Below are 23,535 nucleotides of genomic sequence, written 5' to 3' on the forward strand. Positions count from 1 at the left end.
GTCTCATATAATAATATCCCAGCCAAAATGTCCAGGTGGGGCTCATAATTCAGGCTGAATGGGTCCTAAATGGGCTTGTCTGACAGTGCATTTGATTCAAATAGGCTGTAGGCTGGCTCTAGCTGTGATCGCCCACCTTTTGGAAATCTACAGTATAAGTTTATCAGTGAGATTTGCAGTCTTTACTTTAATGTGTGACAGTGATTAGAGGCAGACCAGATCTAAGTAGTTTTTTCAGTAGATTCTTGACAGTCCAGATGAAAATGACCAGGACAAACTTCCACCCCACGTCACTTCTCCTACTTAAAACTCTACTGCTTGCTGATTGGCTCGAATCAATGGCTAGTCGACGGCCAGTTAAGAACTGTATTCAATGTGTTGAATTCATGTGAACATGCTGTCATTTTAATGTCTGTCTGCCTGTATGTCTGTGAACAGATAATCTCAGTCACCGCTGGACCGACCGGCATGAAATATTGCACGCTCACTCCCAGGTTCCAGTAGTAGAACAAGGAAGAACCTTCACCCCACATTATTCAAATCATCCCTGTGGTGGCCCTATAACAGGCATTATAAAAGCCATATTAAAGGATTTTCGGCCATGGTTTGTGGGAGGGGCCCGTTTTGCACAAAATGTCACAGATCATGAACACAGCGCCCCCATCAGCTCCAAATGTGAATCACACATTTAGGAGCCCCTAAACAACACTGAGCCAAAAGTGATTGCACTTGCACCCATAGGGGGCGCTACACATGCTAGACAACTGCACCCCACGACTGACACAGGCCTGGTTAGACAACCCGGCCTGGCGGGGATCTGTATGCTCTAGTTTGCTAGTTTTATGTGAGTTCTGATATAAATCCCAGTTCCTCATTCCCACCCTGTGAATGTCACATAAATAGCAGCAAACAGTAGAAACAAAGGACATCATGTCCTGTATTTAAACAGATAAACCACAACCAACCAGCTGTTACACTGAAGCTCATTTAGTTGTTTATGTTTCTCATCAGCTCTCCAGGTTGAACCAACACACACCACAACAGGTAAGTCTGTCTGTCTGTCTGTCTGTCTGTCTGTCTGTCTGTCTGTCTGTCTGTCACATTTGAACCAGTTAAATATGGTGACATTTTGTATTTAAAGTGAATAAAAAGGTCAGTCAGTAAATACAGCTGCTTCACCGTGTCAGTGGTTTGACATGAAGGGAGGAAACACATCACAACATTTTCAAAGATGGTGATTAATAACTACATTTATAATGTTATTTATGTATCTAAAACAGTCTCAATATATTCTGTTGTAATTTGTCCAGTAGCTTTGCTGACTTGTCTTCATTGTTGTCTGTTGTATATTGGTTGTAGAATAGAAGTGCTTTTAACCACTTAAGACCTATTTATTTAGTTGTGCAATGAACATCTATTTGTCTCATACTCATCCATGTATGAACAGTGAAATATTGTAATGATATACATCAGTCTAGATTTGCAGGGTGTGTGGATGTTTAAATGTAAACCAACTCAAATGTAATGTCTCACTTTCTCCAGAGGTGGAGCCCTTCCTCATCGTAGCCAACCTCTTCAACCTGATGAAGATCAACTTGGACGGCTCCAGCTCCACAGAGCTCAAACAGGTGAAAAACATTGGACATAACAACACAGCCTATGTAATCCTATCCAATATTCTACACACACTGCTTTTGACATGCTGGAATGTATTCCTGTCTGAGACTAACACAATGCTGTGGTGTGACAGGGCTTGACCTGGGCAGAGGCTCTGGACTTTGACTATCAGCAGCAGATGATCTACTGGACAGAAAGCAAGAGGATCAGTCGCATGCACATCAGTGGCAGTGACGTCCAGGTCAGTGTGACAATGACAACGATGAGGATGAATGACAGGGAAGGGAAACCAAATGAACAATACTTATATAATGTAAATACAGACCCATTTTCATGAGTCCCGAGTAAATACCCTAGTTTTTTTTCATTATTATAATTCTATCATTTTATATAATTATAATAAAGTAGTGTCGCATCGCAACGTGTAGTGAGCTTATAAATCGTCTATTTTCACTATAGTTCAAGTCCCAGGGAGACATAAATGTATCTTTTGGGTCTCAAACTAAAAAGTTTGGGAACCACTGAGTCAGTGTACAAAACATGTGCTCTTTATGAACTCTTAAAAAAAAAGAAAAAAGAAAAGCAAAGCAAACAGATCTACAAGCTCACAGTGTGTCGCCATGCAACTCGTTGTAAGCTCGTAGATCAGCTGTTTTTGAAAATAAACATTCAAGATCTTGAAAATATGTGCAAAGGAAGCTAAAGACGTTTGTGGAAAAAAATATACAATATCCTATTAAGGAAATAAGGCAAAACTATGCCGAAAGAATTGTATAAAAAATATAGCAATAAAACATGGTGAGTATATTCAAAATGTATGGTTCATTGACAGGTCCTTCACAACACGTTGATCAGACAACCAACCAGTGTGGCTGTTGATTGGGTGGGAGGTAACCTGTACTGGTGTGACAGTGACACCATAGAGGTGTCCAAACTAAACGGGTCGTACAGAACAGCCCTGGTCAACACCGGTCTGGACCAGCCACAGTCCATGGCTGTGGATGTACGCTACGGGTAAGAGCACTTTAACAAAAGGTCTAGAGGCGACTGAGCCTTCGCTGCGGCCGCCCCGAGGCTCTGGAATAGCCTTCCTTTTAATATAAGAGCCTCTCAGTCCATAGCCATTTTTAAATCACTATTAAAGACCTACTTCTTCTCCCTGGCCTTTGAACACAGTTAAACAGTTACACCACAACTATTGTCTCTACCTCACTATTTTCTGCTACGCTTTTTTTCAATCGCCACTTGTATTTTCACTATTTTGTATTTGATATCGTATTTTTTGCACTTTATACATTGTAACATTGTTGTTTTGATGTGTTGTATAGCACTTTGGTTGGCCTTGGTCATTGTAATGTGCTCTATAAATACAATTTGAGTTGAGTTGAGTTGACTGTGGTGACATCATGAACCTCACACTGGCCCTCATTTATCAGCGCGGTGCAGACCAAATAATGAGCGTACGGCGAGATCACCGCAACTTTCGGCATTTATCATTATATCCTGACGTTGGTTTCAGCCTACCGTACGCTGAGATCTCACATCTGGTCGATAGCAGTTGTTGACGTTGGCTGCGCCCGTTTATTCCATTCTAGACCTGCAGAGCAGCATTGTCTGACTGTCTGTCTGACATGCATCTGGACACATATATCCACTCCAAAATGTACATCTACACTAATAAATAATCCCTGTGAAAATATAACATTTTATAAACTAATTTAAACAAACTGCTTTAACAGTCATTTGGTGAAGCTTGCAGATCTGGCTGCATTGGCTATTTGAAAATAGCAGATCTACAAGCTCACAACGGGTCGCATCGCGGCGCGTTGTGAGCTTGTAGATCTGCTATTTTCAAATTATACGAGCGCTTCTGCGAGAGCATTTTCGGGAGTCCCGACCATCTTTTCATGGACAGTGAGGTCTACAAACTTACAGTAGCGTGTCCCATGTTATGGAGTTATGTCATAGAGAGTTATGTAGGCTACACAACCTGGCTGGGTTAAGGATATAAACCCGACGCTCCAATCTCTTGTTAACGTGGCGGCACGGGATCACTGCATTCCGCCTGAGTCTCATGGGGGAAAGCCTACATGACTGCTTTATTTAGTTTAACTCGAACGCGCACTGCTCGGTATGGGGTAAATAAATGGGTATACAAACGTACGGATTACATGAAAGACACAGTTGAGCGTGTGTGTGTGTGTGTGTGTGTGTGTGTGTGTGTGTGTGTGTGTGTGTGTGTGTGTGTGTGTGTGTGTGTGTGTGAGTGTGTGTGTGAGAGAGAGAGAGGCTTCTGCGTGTGCGTGTGTGGCGAGGCGAGCGGGGGAAACTCTTTCTTATTGGCTTTCCATGCTTTGTTTGGTCGTATTCTGGTTCTTCATGTCGTAAAATCGGGGCGTTTTGAGAATATTTAAGGGCGTGTTATTTAAATGACGCTCGTTTTCAGACGTGAGATTTATCAAAGCTCCGACCTAATGTACGCTAGGATTGGCTGTATAGGATCCTTTGATAAATGTGACTTCGACGTTGGTGTACGGCCGCATTTATGGAAAAATATAAGCCGTTTTTTACGCTCCGTTGATAAATGAGGGCCACTGAATTTATCAACCATCCTATTATACACCATGGATACAAGAATACATAAAACGGATACCTTTGCGTTAGTCTCGCGAGCCAGACTGTTGCCTCACACAATTTTTAAATGCTTCCGTCATACAGTCTGGAGCACCAAAGCTCTGAAAATGATCAGAGGATAACGCAGATGTGACGCCTCCTCCCCACTTTTGTTTAGTATTTTAGTCCTAATATAAATCAAAGCTATCGAAGCATATAGCTTGCTGCTTATCAGAAATGGAAATTCTAATATTAACTGTCATTTCCGTTCACAAAAATACTTTACAAACAGCTTCCTTTCTCTGATTTGTTTTTCCATACTCTATATAGCATTCAGAGATCGTGGAATAGTTGTCTGGCTACACGAGACTAACATAGCATCGTAATCTGTTCCTCTTGCTGATCTTAGTTTAAGAAGTTGAAGAAGTCACTGAAATGATTCATATGCAGTACATTGTTTGCATATAAAAATATTGTAGTACAAGAACAATTTCAAATGTACCATGTAAGTTGTGACTCACTGAAAAGTGCTCTAAATTGAGTGTGGAATACTTTTTTTGTGATTTCCTGTGCTTTCTGGAGCTCCTATAAGGTAAACTCCAAACATATGACACCTAAATTCAATTCAATTCAATTTTATGAAAGTGTCAAATCACAACAAGTTGTCTCAAGACACTTTACATGTAGAGCAGAGACCCGAAAGTCCCACCCTGAGCAAGCAATTTTGCGACAGTGGCAACGAAAAACTCCCCCTTAACCTACGTATGTAAAGCGCTTTGCATACAAAATGCACCATTTAAGTACACTAAAACAAATCATAAAAATGTAAATGTTTTTTTGTACCATCTATGAACCAATAAGGTTGTTTTTTCATCATTTTTATTTTGTTTTGATGTTTTTGTTTAAAATGTTAGTTTGTTTAATACATGTTAGGGTTTGTATGTAGTTTTTTATTGCAATGTTGGGCAAGACTAAAAAAGCTCAGAAGAATGCTGAAAATAGCAGATTGTGTTGTGAGCTTGTAGATCTGTCTTTTTTTACTATGTATGAAGTAACATAATGGCTATTGACAAAGATTAAAACTAAGGACATTTTCTCTATGATTTTCGTTAGTTTTGTAAACACACAATACAGTTTCTGTTATTATTGTTTGTTGTAAAGACTTTTTCTTCTTTTTTTATTGTAGTTTGTGTTATTTCATTAGTTTTAGTTAACTATAACCCTTGTATGAACTCTTCATCATATTGTATGTCCACTAGTACTGTACAGTACTGTATGTGTGATTAGTTGTGAATAGTGACCCTGACACAGTGTCTCCCTGACAGATACTTGTACTGGTCAGACATAAGTGACAACAACCCCCACATAGAGAGGATGGGGATGGACGGCACCAACAGGACAGTCATCGTGAAGGATAAGATCTCCAAGCCCTACGGCCTGACGTTAGACTACATCAACGATCACATCTACTGGACCAACGAGGAGAAATACATTGAGTTTGCCAACCTGGATGGAACCAACAGACACACAGGTAACACACACACACACACACACACACACACACACACACACACACACACACACACACACACACACACACACTAGAGCCCTGCAGGCCCGTCGGGACCCGACCAGGGCCCGGTCCGCCAATACTGGCCGGGCTAGGACTGTTTCTGTATTTGACGATCAGGGCCAGGCTCGGGCTCAAAGAACATTTTGCGCAGTTAATTTCACCCTGCAGTAACGTGATCCACCTCTCGCGAAACCCCGGTATAGTGATCCTCATCATGTGCGCTCACTGCGCTGGCCTCCTAGCCTGCAGCTGCTGCACACTGCTAGTAGTAGTCACGTGACAACAACACCACACACACAGCACACACACCAAAGGCCACACACACATGTTGTTGAACAATGGCCAAGCAGAAGATAAAGGAAAAGTTGGCTCGCGGGGAGCTCCAAGCAGTCACAAATACTGCAGGAAAATCTGAAGCTTGGAAGCAGTTTGATTTAATTACTACTCTAACAAACGATCAAGTTGGTTTTGCACAGTGCAGAAAATGTAAACAGGTCCTTGTATACAACAGTAGATCATCAGGCACGTCTTATTTAGGGCGACATGTCGATGGTGGCTGCGGAGCAGCGAGCACGAGCAGCAGTGCTGCTGCTGGCGCAAGCCGACAATTATCAATGCCTGAATTTCTTAACAAGCCAGTGCCATCTAATGCAAAATCCCAAATCACCCAGAAGTGTGTGGAATTCTGCTGCGACAAACTGCGGATGCAAAGAGTTGGATAGCGACCTATCAAACAGGTGTGACCCAGGACGAGATGCAGGAGCAGATGTGACAGACACCCTGTCACCAACAGCAAAAAAAAAGACAAATGGCTGAATTTGAAACAGAGTGGGAGAATGTCACCACTGGATGAGGTCAAAATATACCTCAACCTTCATGGCGGTTGTGACTCAAAATGAGGAGTAGAGTTTGTGTTTGTGTGTATGGACAGGAACTATGTTTGCAATATTGTTCTTCACAGTTTACCTCAAAGAAAGGAAGGCCGTAATCTTTTGTTTCTGCTGGCTGGATCACGCAAAGGGCACGCTGCGGCCTATACTTGATTTGATTAGGCTTAGGCTTAGGCTTCTACTTCTTCTTTCTGTAGCCTAACGCTATTAGAAGACTAATATTTGTGAGAATTTTTGTTGGTGAAACTTTATGTTAATTTACTTTTGCTATTTGTTGGTGGATCACTATGCCTTTATAGCTTGGCTTGCATGACATTTAGTGTTTACGCAGCCCTCAGCCAATTCATCTGCCTATTAGCCTACTGTAGCCTATTATGCTTATTTAGTAGTGTACTTATTTGATTTGTTTTATTGTTTATACTGGACTGGCATCACACACTTTTATTCCTGGTCTCACGGAACAGCTGTATTTTTGCTTAATGTTTACAGTTTACTTATTTGTTGCTGCTGGTAACGACTTAACCTGGCATTCCCTTTTATTGTTGGATAAACGGCTTTATGTTTATAGACCTCTCTGTCCTTAATTTAGCTGGTTCTTTGCTTTATTTTGGCGTGCCATGAACGCACCTTAATAGTAGTAGTTACGTTTAATAAAACTATAACTACAACTACTTTTTAGTGTGATGTGTGTGTTCTTCTCTTCTTGTGGGTTTGTTTTTATCAGAGCGCGAGAGTGCAACTGCTGCGCGCACCAGTGAAAGTGCACGCTCCAAAATAATTAATTAATAATAATAAATACATAAAAAGGTGTCGGGCCTCGGGCCGGGCTCAAGCTGTAAAATTTTCTTTATATTACTTTGATAATGCATGTTATAATAATGTGACTCTCTTGTTTTTGTGTGTCTGTAGTTGTGAGTCAGGACAACATCAGGGCTATTACTCTGTTTGAGGATCACATCTACTGGACAGACTGGGAGACCATCTACAGAGCCAACAAGAATCAGGGAACCAACCAGATCAGTCTCATCAGCAACCTGAACATTCCATCTGACATCCACATGTACCACCCCTATCGACAACCTGAGGGTCTGTACAACCTACTGTATACAACATTCTCATTATTACCTTCATGATGTTTTATTACTTTTATGTATTGTGTTAGTGTATTATTCTGATCTGTTTTGAAAAGTGCTATAAAAACAACCCGGCATCCCTATTCTGGCAATGTTTTTTTTTCTTTTTGAGCGGTGCCAGCCGCTCCAACAAGTGACCGATTGTGTACACACACAGGCTCGCTCAGCACATGTGTGCATGAAGTGTGCATGTGTGCGTGTGCACACACTAAAATGACCGATCTACAATTTGAGTAGAAGTACTTTTAAGTACTTAAAAGTAACTAAAAACTAACTGTCCCCCAATAACATTTATAAAATACTGAAAACAACAGATGTACAAGCTCCTATTGCATTGCGATGCAGAATGTTCTGAACTTGTAGATCATTTTTTCATTGGTAAAAGCTCTGTTGTAACATATAGGTGTGTGTTCTCATAGTCATTACATGTGTGCATGTTTTCTCCACCCTGCAGTGTCTGGTCATCCATGTCAGACCAACAATGGAGGCTGCAGTAACCTGTGTCTGCTCTCACCTGGAGGAGGCTACAAGTGTTCCTGTCCCCCCTACCACCACTTGACAGCTGACAACAAGCAGTGCATGTCCAGCTGCACTGCCAGCCAGGTGATTCACCTCAGCTTCACTTGTGTTACTCTGTATGACTTTATGTCTCATGTCTGCTTTTGATACATTACTGATTGTAAACATAATTCTCTGTCTCTCACTTCAGTTTGTTTGTCAGAACTACAAGTGCATTCCGTTGTCGTGGAAATGTGACACAGTAGATGACTGTGGGGACCGGTCAGATGAACCTGCTGACTGCTGTGAGTAGAGACTGAAAATGACCTCAATATCCATGCTTTATTATTACAGTTATTGTTTATGTATACTCCAATATCTTTTGACAGTTTCTGACGCTCGTATAAAGTTGTACCTAGGTTCCATTTTTAAATCTTCTAAGTGATAAAATGGCAACTAAAGTAAACAAAAAAGTCAACCAAAGAACAATATTTTTGTACAGGATCTCCTCACTGGTCAGTAAGAATACATTATCAATTCAAAGTCACTTTGACTTTGCATGCACCTCATGGTACCATAGCACCACAAAGGCCTGAAAAACAAGACTCAGACATCCCAAAACAAACTGGTCAGGCTACTGCTTGGCCTTACATCTACAACTCATTTAACCCCTGCTTATTTTGCTAGGGTAGGATGGCTCAGGGTAGAGGACCGAGTAAAGTAACTTTCAATGGGCCTGGTCTACCAGATACACTACACCACATGTACCTGTCAAACTACTTCAAAAACTTCAATGACGTCCACAATCACAACACCAGAGGGAGCTCCCAGATTTGGCTCAAACAAGGGGTGAAATTTGTTCTCCTGCTATGCCAAAAAAAATGTGAAACACACTACAAACAGTCGTAAAGGAGTGTGAATCCTTACTCTCCTTCAAAACTGCTCTAAAAGCACTTACAGTACTTACAATCTGAAACTGGCTCCTGTAAAAAGTCAGTTAAAAATGTATTGAGTACAAAGGACCCCAATGGAAACAAGCCTAGGCTTTCTTGGGTTTAAAATCATCTTCTATGTGTATTTGTGTATTTAAACTGATAATAAAGTATTCAATCAATCATTCAATATCTGTGAGATGTGAGGCTTTATTTTCATGTGTGACAGTGATTGAAGGCAGAGCAGATAAAAGTAGTCTTTCAGTATATTCTGGACAGTCCAGATGATACCTTTCAGGACAAACTTCCACCCCACGCCCCTTCTCCTTCTTATAACTCTACTGTATGCTGATTGGCTCCAGTGTAATGTATAGGTGTGCATTTATTTAATTTCTCAGCTGTGGCGTCTTGGCATGTTATTGTTTTGGAACCACATCCAACAGCAACACATGGGGTTGCCAACATTGCAATTTCTGTCATAATCGTTTCCACATTATAAAAAAAAACTTTTTTTGTATAATATTGTCTGTAATTTATTTGTATATTTCAGTAATTTGACATTATCTTCCCTGTGCAATGTTGTATTACAAAGCCTAAAAGGTAGTATTTTTTATTACTATGTGACTGTTTTTGGTCTGGGAGACAGTCATCTTGCGGGTGTCCTTTCTTCAGGAAAGTAGAAAACGTTTTTTTTTTGTTGCAAAAAAAAAAAGACAGGTGTGTGTGTGTGTGTGTGTGTGTGTGTGTGTGTGTGTGTGTGTGTGTGCGTGTGCCCGCCCGTGCGTGTGCGTGCATGTGTGTGTGTGTGTGTGTGTGTGTCATAGTGGATTCATTGACATGTACAGATGTTTTGACTTTTTGTTTTGTTTTGTTGTGATGCTCATGGTTGAAACTAGGTCTCTACAGTGTGTGAATTTACATTACAGCACTGGTTCTCAAAACATTTAATTTCAAGGACCCCCTTGAGTGTTCAAATGGAACCAAATGGACCCGTAAGGTTCCATTTGGTTCTATTTGTACACTCCCAGAGTTACAGATATATAAGCGTCCATTTGGTTCCTTCTGTAACTATCCATCATTTAGCTGGGGATACCCTGGACCCCTCCAAGGACCCCTGGGGGTCCCCTGGAGATCTCCGGACCCCACTTTGAGAACCACTGATTGACAGTACATGCATGAGGTCTTATAATGGTGTTTGGTTGTTTGAGTTTTTTTTTATCCATGTGGACTGTTGTGTTATTGTGTGTGTGGTTCATCATGGTACACACACTGTTGTGTTATTGTGTGTGTGGTTCATCATGGTACACACTCTGTTGTGTTATTGTGTGTGTGTGTGTGTGTGTGTGTGTGTGTGTGTGTGTGTGTGGTTCATCATGGTACACACACTGTTGTGTTATTGTGTGTGTGGTTTATCATGGTACACACACTGTTGTGTTATTGTATGTGTGGTTCATCATGGTACACACACTGTTGTGTTATTGTATGTGTGGTTCATCATGGTACACACACTGTTGTGTTATTGTATGTGTGGTTCATCATGGTACACACACTGTTGTGTTATTGTATGTGTGGTTCATCATGATACACACACTGTTGTGTTAATGTCCATGTGGGGCCCATATTAAAGGGATTTTTCACTTTCAAACATGATTGGGGTCATGTGAACGTCTGCTCTGGCTTTTGGGAACACCTCAGACAGTCGAAGCATGGCCGCTCACCCTAGAGCCTGGGTCTGCCTGACGTTTCTTCCAGTTAAGGGGGAGTTTTTCTTTTGCCACTGTCACAAAATTGCTTGCTCAGGGTGGGACAATGTTGGGTCTCTGCTCTACATGTAAAGTGTCTTGAGACAACGTGTTGTGATTTCAGACTCTAATACATTTGAATTGAATTGAATTGAATTGAATTGAATTGAATTGAATTGAATTGAATTGAATTGTTTGTATATAGGAAGGGGTCGTGTCTGTTAAAATCAATATCAAATATATAAATACTGATTCAAGCAACAGCGGGTCTTGCAGGGTTAAAACACTGCCTGGGGTCCTCACAAAAGCCAGAGTAGACGTTCAAATGACCCCAAACATGTTTGAAAGGGAAATATCCCTTTAAGGGTTAAACGCAGTCTGAAATGATTGGACCCAAGTGGGCTTGACTAAAGGTTCCACATGGGCCCCACCTATGTTTGTCCTTATGGGCTTGAAGTGGGTTCTGACTGGGCCTTAGGCAGGCTCCAACAACTGGGAGATTTATGTGAGACCCATGTAGTCCCTATTAATGGATAAATGCAGGCTGAAATGATGGGTCCCAAGTGGGCTTGTCTGCGGGTTCCACTGTGTATGACTGAGTGCATTTTATTCAAATAGGCTATAGGCTGGGTTTGGCTGTGTTCTCCCATCTATTGAATATCTATATGTGTATCTGTGAGATGTGCAGTCTTTATTTTCATGTGTGACAGTGATTAGTAAGTAAGTAAGTAAGTAAATTTTATTTATAAAGCACCTTTCGAAACAGTGTTACAAAGTGCTGTACAATGGAACATAAAATACATACAATTAACAAGATAACAACAGGGTATTATAGTACAAAAAAAAAATTGTGAAAAGTACAAAACAGCAAGGATAAAAACAAAAGCATTGACCTATGTGAGTCAGGTCTTCAAATGACAAAGTGCTTACGAAACAAAAGTGTTTTAAGCATTCTCTTAAAACAATCAACCGACTCAGCATTTTTTAATGCCAGGGGAAGGGCGTTCCACAGTGTGGGAGCAACTACTGCAAAGGCCCTGTCACCCTTTGTTTTTAGATTGGACGCGGGTATCTTCAAAAGGCCTTTGTCAGAGGACCTGAGGGACCTCACCTTGTCCTTAGGGGGCAGTAGGTCAGCAATATAAAGTGGTGCTAGCCCATGTAGAGCTTTATAGGTGGTTAACAAGATTTTAAAATCTATCCTGGACCTAATTGGTAGCCAGTGAAGTGCGGCTAACACTGGTGTTATGTGTGCTCTGCGATTAGTGTTGGTGAGAATTCTGGCCGCCGTGTTCTGTACTAGTTGAAGTCGTGATAGTGACGCACGGCTCAGAGTGGTGTAGAGTCCGTTGCAGTAATCAAGACGGGAAGAGACAAATGCATGCATGATTTTTTCCAGGTCTTGAGATGTGATAATTGATTTTATTTTATTAATGTTGCGCAGATGGTAGAAACATGACTGAGTTACCTTTTTAACATGGAACTCGAAGTTCATCTGGTTGTCGAAAAAGACACCCAGGTTTTTTGCTGTTTGTTTTACATTAGTAGCCAATGGACCAAGGGACAGCCGAATTGCATCTGAGCTACACTCGGGGCCTATGATGAGTATTTCAGTTTTATCTGGGTTAAGTTGTAGGAAATTTTGTGCCATCCAATTATTAATGCCGGTTAAACAGTCATGCATGACTGTGAGTTTACTGAGGTTGTTTTGCTTGAATGAGAGATACAGCTGTGTATCATCAGCGTAGCAGTGATATGACATACCTTCATAGCTGTTAATGAGAGTACCAAGGGGTAGCATATATAGGGAGAACAGGACTGGACCAAGTATGGAGCCCTGGGGGACACCACATGTCAAGGGAGCTGAGGAGGACGCATAACTGTCAACAGCGACAGCCACACTTCTCCCTGACAAATAGGAGGAGAACCATTCCAAGGCCGACCCATTTAATCCCACCCACTGTTGAAGCCTATGTAGAAGGATGGAGTGATCGATTGTATCAAAAGCTGCGCTTAAGTCGAGCAGCAACAGCACTGAACACTCACCAACATCAGCCCTCATGAGGATGTCGCTAGAGACTCTGAGGAGTGCAGTTTCAGTGCTGTGCTTCTGGCGGAAACCGGACTGAAACTTGTCAAAAATGTTATTGTTATTTAGAAAATGTAAAAGTTGATTGCAGACAACCTTTTCTAATACTTTAGAAATGAACGGGAGTTTGGATATGGGTCTATAATTGGAGTGAACTAGTGGATCGAGGCTTGGTTTTTTTAGGAGTGGTTGGATAATGGCATGCTTAAAGTGATCAGGCACACAACCAGAGGATAAGGAGCTATTGATGATGGATAAAAAGTAGGGGCCTAGACAGTCAAAAGCATCTTTTAAGAGTGCAGTAGGCATGATGTCAACAGGACTAGATGAGGGGTGCATATGTGACACGATCGGTGAAAGATCATCCAAGGAGATCATGTTAAACTGGGACATTGAGGGGACTAGAGGAGGGTGGTCAACTATGGTGGTACTAGGTGGTATTATCTTGGATCTAATATTGTCAACTTTGTTCAGAAAGAAAGATAAGAATTGTTCACAATCATCGTCAGAGAAGACCGGAACTGGGGGGATGGCTGGGTTAACCAGAGTGTTAATGACGGTAAAAAGTGCTTTTGGCCTATTTTTATTAAGATTGATCAGATTTGAGAAATATGCCGATCTTGCATCCTCAATTTTAAGATTAAAAGCAGACAGCAGTTCCTTCATATGATTGAAATGGACTGTCTCCTTAGACTTTTTCCACTGCCGCTCTACCTTTCTGCATTCCCTTTTTAGGCTGCGGATGTCATCGTTCATCCATGGGGATGATTTAACGGCGCATTTGTTTTTTATTTTGAGGGGGGCAACTACATCAAGGGCAGACAGACATAAATTGTTAAAATGGCAGACGAGGTCATTTGTGGCGGTTGGAGCTGTTACATTGTTGCTAAGGGCTGAAAAAGCAGAGCAAAATTTTTCAGCAGAGGAACTGTTGAGAGTGCGGGAGCGGATGGAGCGTATGATGGATTGGGTCTCAACAGTAACATTTATGTTAAAAAGGATATATTTGTGGTCGGAGAGAAAGAACTCACCCAAACACAGATTATTGAGGTTCACGCCCATTGTGAAAACTAAGTCCAGTGTATGGCCATGGTCATGCGTTGGCCCAGACACATGCTGAATTAGATTTAGCGATTGAGTAAGGCTGATAAACTCATCAGTTAAGTTGTCGGAGGGATTGTCAATGTGATAGTTGAAATCTCCTGTCACAATCAAGTTATCAAATTTCATGACAACCGATGATAAAAATTCTGAGAATTCAGTTAAAAACTCGCTTTTAGAACCTGGTGGGCGATAGCATAATAAAATAAAGAGAGGATTAGCAGATCCAATCTTAAGCAGGAGAGCTTCAAAGGTAGTAAAATTATCAATGTCCATAGAGCGGCAAGCAAATTGTTTAGAAAAAACAGCCGCTAGACCACCCCCACGTCCAGATAGCCTAGGAGCATTTATAACTCTACAGGCAGCGGGACAAAACTTATTCACAGTTACGTTGTCATTTTCTTTCAGCCAAGTCTCTGTTAAAAATAAGAAATCAAGGTGATGAGAGTTAAAAAAGTCTCTTATGATGAAGGGCTTGTTACAGACTGACCTAGCTAGGTCCTAGATTAGAGGCAGAGCAGATCAAAGTAGTTGTTCAGTAGATTCTGGACAGTCCAGATGAAACTTATCAGGACAAACTACGCTCCAGTGTAATCTCCAAGGTATTTATTTATTCTCAGCAGTGGCGTCTTGGCATGTTGATGTTTGGGAACCACATCCAACACATAAACACACAGAGGCTTGTTGTGTGTGTGTGTGTGTGTGTGTGTGTGTGTGTGTGTGTGTGTGTGTGTGTGTGTGTGTGTGTGTGTGTGTGTGTGTGTGTGTGTGTGTGTGTGTGTGTGTGTGTGTGTGTGTGACGGCCGATCTATCTACACCAGACTTTTCAAAGAGTGCATATGCGTGGCGCGTTACGTAGAGCGAGTTTGTTTAGATCTAATTGATATCAATGATAGCGGCTACACCAGGCATGCGGATACGCGGGTCCCGCATTCTTTAAAATAGGACTAGATCTAAAAGTGTGTGTGTGCGTATATGCGTGTGTATGCGTGTGTGCACATATTATTTGGTGTAGATTGGCCGAGAGTGTGAGAGTGCGTGCGACGTGTGTCTGTGTGTCTGTGTGTGTGTGTGTGTGTGTGTGTGTGTGCGTGTGTGCACATATTATTTGGTGTAGATTGGCCGTGAGTGTGTGAGTGCGTGCGACGTGTGTCTGTGTGTGTGTGTGTGTGTGTGTGTGTGTGTGTGTGTGTGTGTGTGTGTGTGTGTGTGTGTGTGTGTGTGTGTGTGTGTGTGTTGAGGGAGTGAACGGGGGGGGGAGGGTTGAAGCAGAAGCACACAAACTTCTGCTTCCTGTGGCGAGAGAGGGGGTGGAAGGAGAAGTATACAGCAGACAGAGGGAGGGGCAAGCTGTTGCTTTTTTTTTGGGGGGGGGGGTGTTGTGGATGTGTGTGTTGGTGATGGGGGGTGAATGGTGACACTAACAGTGAATTCACAGCAGCAGTGCTATGATGCAACTTGACTCTGTAAGCATCCCTGATAATACATTAGGTTGATTAGAGTTATGCCATGTTCTATTCATAATGTTAAGTTAAAATGTATGGTCTATTCATAATGTTAAGTTAAAATGTATGGTCTATTCATAATGTTAAGTTAAAATGTACGGTCTATTCATAATGTTAAGTTAAAATGTATGGTCTATTCATAATGTTAAGTTAAAATGTATGGTCTATTCATAATGTTAAGTTAAAATGTACGGTCTATTCATAATGTTAAGTTAAAATGTATGGTCTATTCATAATGTTAAGTTAAAATGCATGGTTTATTCATCATGTTAAGTTAAAATGTATGGTCTATTCATAATGTTAAGTTAAAATGCATGGTTTATTCATCATGTTAAGTTAAAATGTATGGTCTATTCATAATGGTAAGTTTCATGTTTTTTTATTTTTATTTCAAGGACCCCCTTAAACTATGAGAGTGTACAAATGGAACCAAATAGACCGTAAGGGTCCATTTGGTTCCATTTGTACACTCCAGAGTTACAGATTTGTAAGGGTCCATTTGGTTGCTATTGTAACTGTCAATCATTTAGCTGGGGACCCCCCGGAACCTTCCCTGTGCCCCGGACCTCACTTTGAGAACAACTACATGACAGTACAAGCATGAGGTCTTATTAATGGCATTTGGTTGTTATCTGTTGTGTTATTGTGTGTGTGGTTCATCATGGTACACACACTGTTGTGTTATTGTATGTGTGGTTCATCATGGTACACACACTGTTGTGTTATTGTATGTGTGGTTCATCATGGTACACACACTGTTGTGTTATTGTATGTGTGGTTCATCATGGTACACAGACTGTTGTGTTATTGTGTGTGTGGTTCATCATGGTACACACACTGTTGTGTTATTGTGTGTGTGGTTCATCATGGTACACACACTGTTGTGTTATTGTCTCCGCCAGGCCGAAAGGCATGGCGAGAGAGTATGTTTTACCCTCCGTCCGTGTGTCCGTGTGTCCGTCCGTCCGTCCGTCCGTCTGTCACCAGCTAATCTCCGCCACCGTTGGCTTGATCGCAGCGAAACTGTGCACACACACTCCCTGGATGCCAATTCCGAACTTCTGCCCCAAATTTTTCACATGGGCCTTTTATAGCGCCACCAGGAGGCCGATTTGTGCTAAACATATTTTTTGACAGTACTCCTACAGATTTTGTCCAAAAAACTCGCTAATCGGTACACAGTATCTCTATAGTCATTAAACAAAACTTGTCTTTCAGATTTATCATATTCCATCCTGATTGGCTAAAAATGGCTTCCAAAGTTTGCAGGAGTGCTCCATTTTCAACAAAATGCCTCAAATCATGAACACAGCATGCAATTTCGGTGAAATTTTGCACGCATATTTCCACTATGCCGAGGAAGAAATGCCACTTGAAAATGTTTAAATCAGCCTCATGGTGGCGCTATAACAGGCCGATTCATGTTTTTACCTATAACTGCACCGATCTGTGTAAAACTTTGTATGCGCACTCCCTAGAGGTCAAGGAAAAACCTTTGCCCTGCATTTTTCCCATTTGCCTTTTATAGCGCCACCAGGAGACCGACTTATATAAAACACATTTCCTTATATTACTCCTTCCGATTGTATCAAAATTTCACTCAAATCAGTACACATGATCTCCATAGTCATGTGATCAAGACGGATGTGTTTGATTTTTCAGATTCCATCCTCATTGGCTAAGATTGACATCTAAAGTTTGCAGTAGTGGCTTGTTTTGAACAAAATTCCGCAAATCATAAACGCACCGTCCGATTGCGGTCAAACTTTGTACGCACATTCACACTATGTTGAGGAACAAATGCCACCCTTTTAACATTGGCCTGTTATAGCGCCACCAGCAGGTCTAATTTATAAAAAAAAAATGTTGCACAAAATGCCTCAAACCATGAATGCAGTGTCCGATTACCGTGCAAGGCCTAAGAACAAATGGTACCCTTTAAACATTGGCCTATTATAGCGCCACAAGGAGGCCACAATAATCTACCTGACCTGGCGGAGACCTGTGCTCCGAGGAGCACTTTTTCTAGTTGTATGTGTGGTTCATCATGGTACACAGACTGTTGTGTTATTGTATGTGTGGTTCATCATGGTACACAGACTGTTGTGTTATTGTATGTGTGGTACATCATGGTACACACACTGTTGTGTTATTGTATGTGTGGTTCATCATGGCACACAGACTGGTCACATATATTTATACACAGCAGTATGGAGTCTCATACTAATATCCCAGCCAACATGTCCAGGTGGGGCTCATATAGGATAAATTCAGGCTGAAATGATGGGTCCTAAGTGGGCTTGTCTGCAGGTTCCACTGCGTATGACTGACAGTGCATTTGATTCAAATAGACTGTAGGCTGGCTCTAGCTGTGATCGCCCACCTTTTGGAAATCTACAGTATACGTTTATCAGTGAGATTTGCTTTACTTTAATGTGTGACAATGATTAGAAGCAGACCAGAAACTAAGTTTAGTTTTTCACTAGATTCGTGACAGTCCAGATGAAAATGATCAGGACAAACTTCCAACCCACGTCACTTCTCCTACTTAAAACTCTGCTCTCCTACTTAAAACTCAATCTCTACTACAGTAGAGATTGCACTTGCACCCATAGGGGAAGCTACACATGCTAGACAGCTGCACCCCACGACTGACACAGGCCTGGTCAGACAACCCGGCCTGGCGGGGATCTGTATGCTCTAGTTTGATTTTTGAGTTTTATTTGAGTTCTGATATAAATCCCAGTTCCTCATTCCCACCCTGTGAATGTCAAATAAATAGCAGCAAACAGTAGAAACAAAGGACATCATGTCCTGTATTTAAACAGATAAACCACAACAAACCAGCTGTTACAATGAAGCTCATTTAGTTGTTTATGTTTCTCATCAGCTCTCCAGGTTGAACCAACACACACCACAACAGGTAAGTCTGTCTGTCTGTCTGTCTGTCTGTCTGTCTGTCTGTCTGTCACATTTGAACCAGTTAAATATGGTGACATTTTGTATTTAAAGTGAATAAAAAGGTCAGTCAGTAAATACAGCAGCTTCACTGTGTCAGTGGTTTGACTTGAAGGGAGGAAACACATCACAACATTTTCAAAGATGGTGATTAATAACTACATTTATAATGTTATTTATGTATCTAAATGATATACTTGAGACAGAGAGAGAGAGAGAGAGAGAGAGAGAGAGAGAGAGAGAGAGAGAGAGAGAGAGAGAGAGAGAGAGAGAGAGAGAGAGAGAGATGTATGTTACTTCCCCTCACCCCCTGTTCTGTCCTATTTTCATCATTAAAACAAAGTCTCAATATATTCTGTTGTAATTTGACCAGTAGCTTTGCTGACTTGTCTTAATTATTGTCTGTTGTATATTAGTTGTTGAATGGAAGTGCTTTTAACCACTTAAGACCTATTTATTTAGTTGTGCAATGAACATCTATTTGTCTCATACTCATCCATGTATGAACAGTGAAATATTGTAATGATATACATCAGTCTAGCTTTGCAGGGTGTGTGGATGTTTAAATGTAAACCAACTCAAATGTAATGTCTCACTTTCTCCAGAGGTGGAGCCCTTCCTCATCGTATCCACCGACTCCAACCTGATGAAGATCGACTTGGACGGCTCCAGCTCCACAATGCTCAAACAGGTGAAAAACATGGGACATAACAACACACCATATGTAATCCTATACAATTTTCTACACACACTGCTTTTGACATGCTGGAATGTATTCCTGTCTGAGACTAACACAATGCTGTGGTGTGACAGGACTTGACCGGAGCAGTGGCTCTGGACTTTGACTATCAGCAGCAGATGATCTACTGGACAGAAAGGAACAGGATCAGTCGCATGCACATCAGTGGCAGTGACGTCCAGGTCAGTGTGACAATGACAACCATGAGGATGAATGACAGGAAAGGGAAACCAAATGAACAATACTTATATAATGTAAATACAGACCCATTTTCATGAGTCCTGAGTAAATTTCCTAGTTTTTCTTTTTAATACTAATTCTATATCATTGTATATAATTATAATAAAGTAGTGTCGCATTGCAACGCGTAGTGAGCGTATCAATCGTCTATTTTCACTATAGTTTGGGTCCCAGGGAGACATAAATGTATCTTTTGAGTTTCAAACTAAAACGTTTGGGAACCACTGAGTCAGTGTACAAAACATGTGCTCTTTATGAACTCTAAAATAAAAAAATAAAAAAAGCAAATAAAACAGATCTACAAGCTCACAGCGTGTCGCGATGCAACGCGTTGTAAGCTCGTAGATCAGCTGTTTTTGAAAAGAAACATTCAACATCTTGAAAATATGTGCAAAGAAAGCTAAAGATGTTTGTGGAAAAAAAATATACAATATCCTATTAAGGAAATAAGGCAAAACAATGCCAAAATAATTGCATAAAAAATATAACAATAAAACATGGTGAGTATATTAAAAATGTATGGTTCATTGACAGGTCCTTCACAACACGTTGATCAGATATCCAACCAGTCTGGCTGTTGATTGGGTGGGAGGTAACCTGTACTGGTGTGACAGTTACACCGTAGAGGTGTCCAAACTAAACGGGTCGCACAGAACAGTCCTGGTCAACACCGGTCTGGACCGGCCATACTCCATGGCTGTGGATGTACGCTACGGGTAAGAGCACTTTAACAAAAGGTCTAGAGGCGACCGAGCCTTCGCTGGGGCCACCCCGAGGCTCTGGAATAGCCTTCCTTTTAATATAAGAGCCTCTCAGTCCATAGCCATTTTTAAATCACTATTAAGACCGCCAGAGGTTAATCTCATAATGTACTCACCAGTGCCAAGGTGTTTTTGTTGTTTTTTTGTTTTGTTTTTTGTCGCCATAGATCTTGTTAAAATCCTTAAGATTGAGCTCTACACGGTCTGTTTACATCCGCGAGATCTCCCTGTATCTCCCAGTGAAGATCGCGTGTCAAACGGGGCATCCATGTTGTAGTTAGAGCGGATTACGTTAAACAGTGAAATGCGAGGAGAAAAAACTACAGGAAGAGAATTGAGTTTCAGTTTCGTCTGTAGAATGGGAGCGGGCGTGATCGTCAAAACCGGATCCCAAATAATTCTATTTCCGGTCATCAAACCGGAAACGGACGTGGATCAAAAAAATTCCGAAAGTGAACCCGGAAGTGAATAGCGCGAAAAGACCGTGGACCGTAGGGCTACGGTCTCGGCGCTTAACAGTTGGATTTAACGGACCGTAGGACTACGTTCTTGGCGGTTAATGTGTTAAAGACCTACTTCTTCTCCCTGGCCTTTGAACACAGTTAAACAGTTACACCACAACTATTGTCTCGACCTCACTATTTTCAGTTTTTTTGCACTTTATAAATTGTAACATTGTTGTTTTGATGTGTTGTATAGCACTTTGGTTGGCCTTGGTCATTGTAATGTGCTCTATAAATAAAATTTGAGTTGAGTTGAGTTGACTGTGGTGACATCATGAACCTCACACTGGCCCTCATTTATAAATGCGGTGCAGACCAAATAATGAGCGTACGGCGAGATCACCGCAACTTTCGGCATTTATCAATATATCCTGACGTTGGTTTCAGCCTACCGTACGCTGAGATCTCACGTCTGGTCGATAGCAGTTGTTGACGTTGGCTGCGCCCGTGTATTCCATTCTAGACCTGCAGAGCAGCATTGTCTGACTGTCTGACATGCATCTGGACACATATATCCACTCCAACATGTATATCTACACTACTAAATAATCCCTGTGAAAATATAAGATTTTATAAACTAATTTAAACAAACTGCTTTAACAGTCATTCGGTTAAGCTTGCAGATCTGGCTGCATTGGCTATTTGAAAATAGCAGATCTACAAGCTCACAACGGGTCGCATCGCGACGCGCTGTGAGCTTGTAGATCTGCTATTTTCAAAATATACGAGCGCTTCTGCGAGAGCTTTTTCGGGAGTCCCGACCATCTTTTCATGGACAGTGAGGTCTACAAACTTACAGTAGCTTGTCCTATGTTATGGAGTTATGTCATAGAGAGTTATTTAGGCTACACAACCTGGCTGGGTTAAGGATATAAACCCGACGCTCCAATCTCTTGTTAACGTGGCGGCACGGGATCACTGCATTCTGCCCGAGTCTCATGGGGGAAAGCCTACATGACTGCTTTATTTAGTGTAACTCGAACGCGCACTGCTCGGTATGGGGTAAATAAATGGGTATACAAACATATTCCATTCATGGCGATGTGATTGGTATCATAATATGTCATCCATGTAGGCTACAAGCCTGCCTACGTGACAAAGATTGTACCGCTACGCTACGGATTGTGTGTGTGTGTGTGTGTGTGTGTGTGTGTGTGTGTGTGTGTGTGTGTGTGTGTGTGTGTGTGTGTGTGTGTGTGTGTGTGTGAGTGTGTGAGAGAGAGAGGCGTGTGCGTGTGTGGCGAGGCGAGTGGGGGAAACTTTCTTATTGGCTTTCCATGCTTTGTTTGGTCGTATTCTGGTTCTTCATGTCGTAAAATCGGGGCGTTTTGAGAATATTTAAGGGCGTGTTATTTAAATGTCACTCGTTTTCACCTAATGTACGCTAGGATTAGCTGTATAGGATCCTTTGATAAATGTGACTTCGACGTTGGTGTATGGCCGAATTTATGGAAAAATATAAGCCGTTTTTTACGCTCCGTTGATAAATGAGGGCCACTGAATTTATCAACCATCCTATAAAACACCATGGATACAAGAATACATAAAACGGATGCCTTTGCATTTATCTTGCGAGCCAGACTGTTGCCTCACACAATTTTTAAATGCTTCCGTCATACAGTCTGGAGCACGAAAGCTCTGAAAATGATCAGAGGATAAAGCAGATGTGACGCCTCCTCCCCACTTGTGTTTCGTACAAATTAGTCCTAATATAAATCAAAATGATCAAAGCATATTTATTTTGCTGCTTATCAGGATTGGACATTCTAATATAAAATGTAAACTATTTTTGTGAACGGAAATGACAAACAGCTTCCTTTCTCTCATTTGTAGTTCCATACTCTTTATAGCATTCATAGATTGTGGAATAGTTGTCTGGCTACACGAGACTAACATTTCATCGTATTCTGTTCCTCTTGCAGATCTAAGTTTAAAAAGTCACTGAAATGATTAATGTAAAATGTTTTCAAAATATTGTAGTACAAGAACAATGTCAATAGTTTCATGTAAGTTGTGACTCACTGAAAAGTGCTCTAAATTGAGTGTGGAATACTTTCTTGTGATTGGCTGTGCTTTATGGAGCTCCTATGAGATATACTCCAAACATATTACACTTAAGTAGACTAAAACAAATCATAAAAAACATGTAAAACATTTTCGTACAATGTATGAACCAAGGTTGTTGTGCATTTTTCATGATTTCTATTTAGTTTTGACGTTTGTTTTATTACATTTTAGGGTTTGTTTTGTTATTGCAATGTGGGGCAAGACTAAAAAAGCTCTGAAAAATGCTAAAAATAGCAAATCGTTTTGAACTTGTAGATAATTTTTTTCACTAAGTATGAATTAACATATTGGCTATTCAAAGACTAAAACTAAGGACATTTTCTCTATGATTTTCGTTAGTTTTGTAAACACACAATACAGCTTCTGTTATTATCGTTTTTTGTAAAGCCTCGTTTTAAGTTTTTATTTCAGTTCTTTAAAAGTTTTTTTTATTCTTCTTTTTTTAATCCTAGTTTGTGTTATTTGCAAAGAGTTGGATAGCGACGGAGTAGAGTTTGTGTTTGTGTGTATGGACCGGAACTATTTTTGCAATATTGTTCTTCACAGTTTACCTCAAAGAAAGGTAGGCCGTAAT

The 23,535-nt window shown here is 41.0% G+C and overlaps 3 protein-coding genes across 3 annotated transcripts in view; all 3 read left to right on the forward strand.

The window, feature by feature from the left end:
• LOC308090075 (low-density lipoprotein receptor-related protein 1-like) overlaps positions 1 to 2,635 on the forward strand; it is a gene marked incomplete at both ends in the record, with an annotated part of 3,056 nt that extends 421 nt beyond the window's left edge. Inside the window, 4 exons of the mRNA XM_080435103.1 lie at positions 1,012 to 1,044; positions 1,543 to 1,628; positions 1,751 to 1,858; positions 2,450 to 2,635. Coding sequence (XP_080291229.1) covers positions 1,012 to 1,044; positions 1,543 to 1,628; positions 1,751 to 1,858; positions 2,450 to 2,635 — 413 coding nt within the window. The remainder of the gene's footprint in view (positions 1 to 1,011; positions 1,045 to 1,542; positions 1,629 to 1,750; positions 1,859 to 2,449) is intronic.
• Positions 1 to 23,535, forward strand: part of LOC308090934 (uncharacterized protein) — a 187,030-nt gene that overhangs the window by 1,375 nt on the left and 162,120 nt on the right. The window lies entirely within an intron of this gene.
• Positions 634 to 23,535, forward strand: part of LOC308090076 (uncharacterized protein) — a gene marked incomplete at both ends in the record, with an annotated part of 101,807 nt that continues 78,905 nt past the window's right edge. Inside the window, 4 exons of the mRNA XM_080435104.1 lie at positions 634 to 675; positions 1,751 to 1,858; positions 8,301 to 8,429; positions 8,536 to 8,629. Of these exons, the coding sequence (XP_080291230.1) occupies positions 634 to 675; positions 1,751 to 1,858; positions 8,301 to 8,429; positions 8,536 to 8,629 (373 nt within the window). The remainder of the gene's footprint in view (positions 676 to 1,750; positions 1,859 to 8,300; positions 8,430 to 8,535; positions 8,630 to 23,535) is intronic.

This window comes from Gymnoscopelus braueri, assembly GCF_963280865.1.
Source record: "Gymnoscopelus braueri genome assembly, chromosome: 8".
NCBI lineage: Eukaryota > Metazoa > Chordata > Actinopteri > Myctophiformes > Myctophidae > Gymnoscopelus > Gymnoscopelus braueri.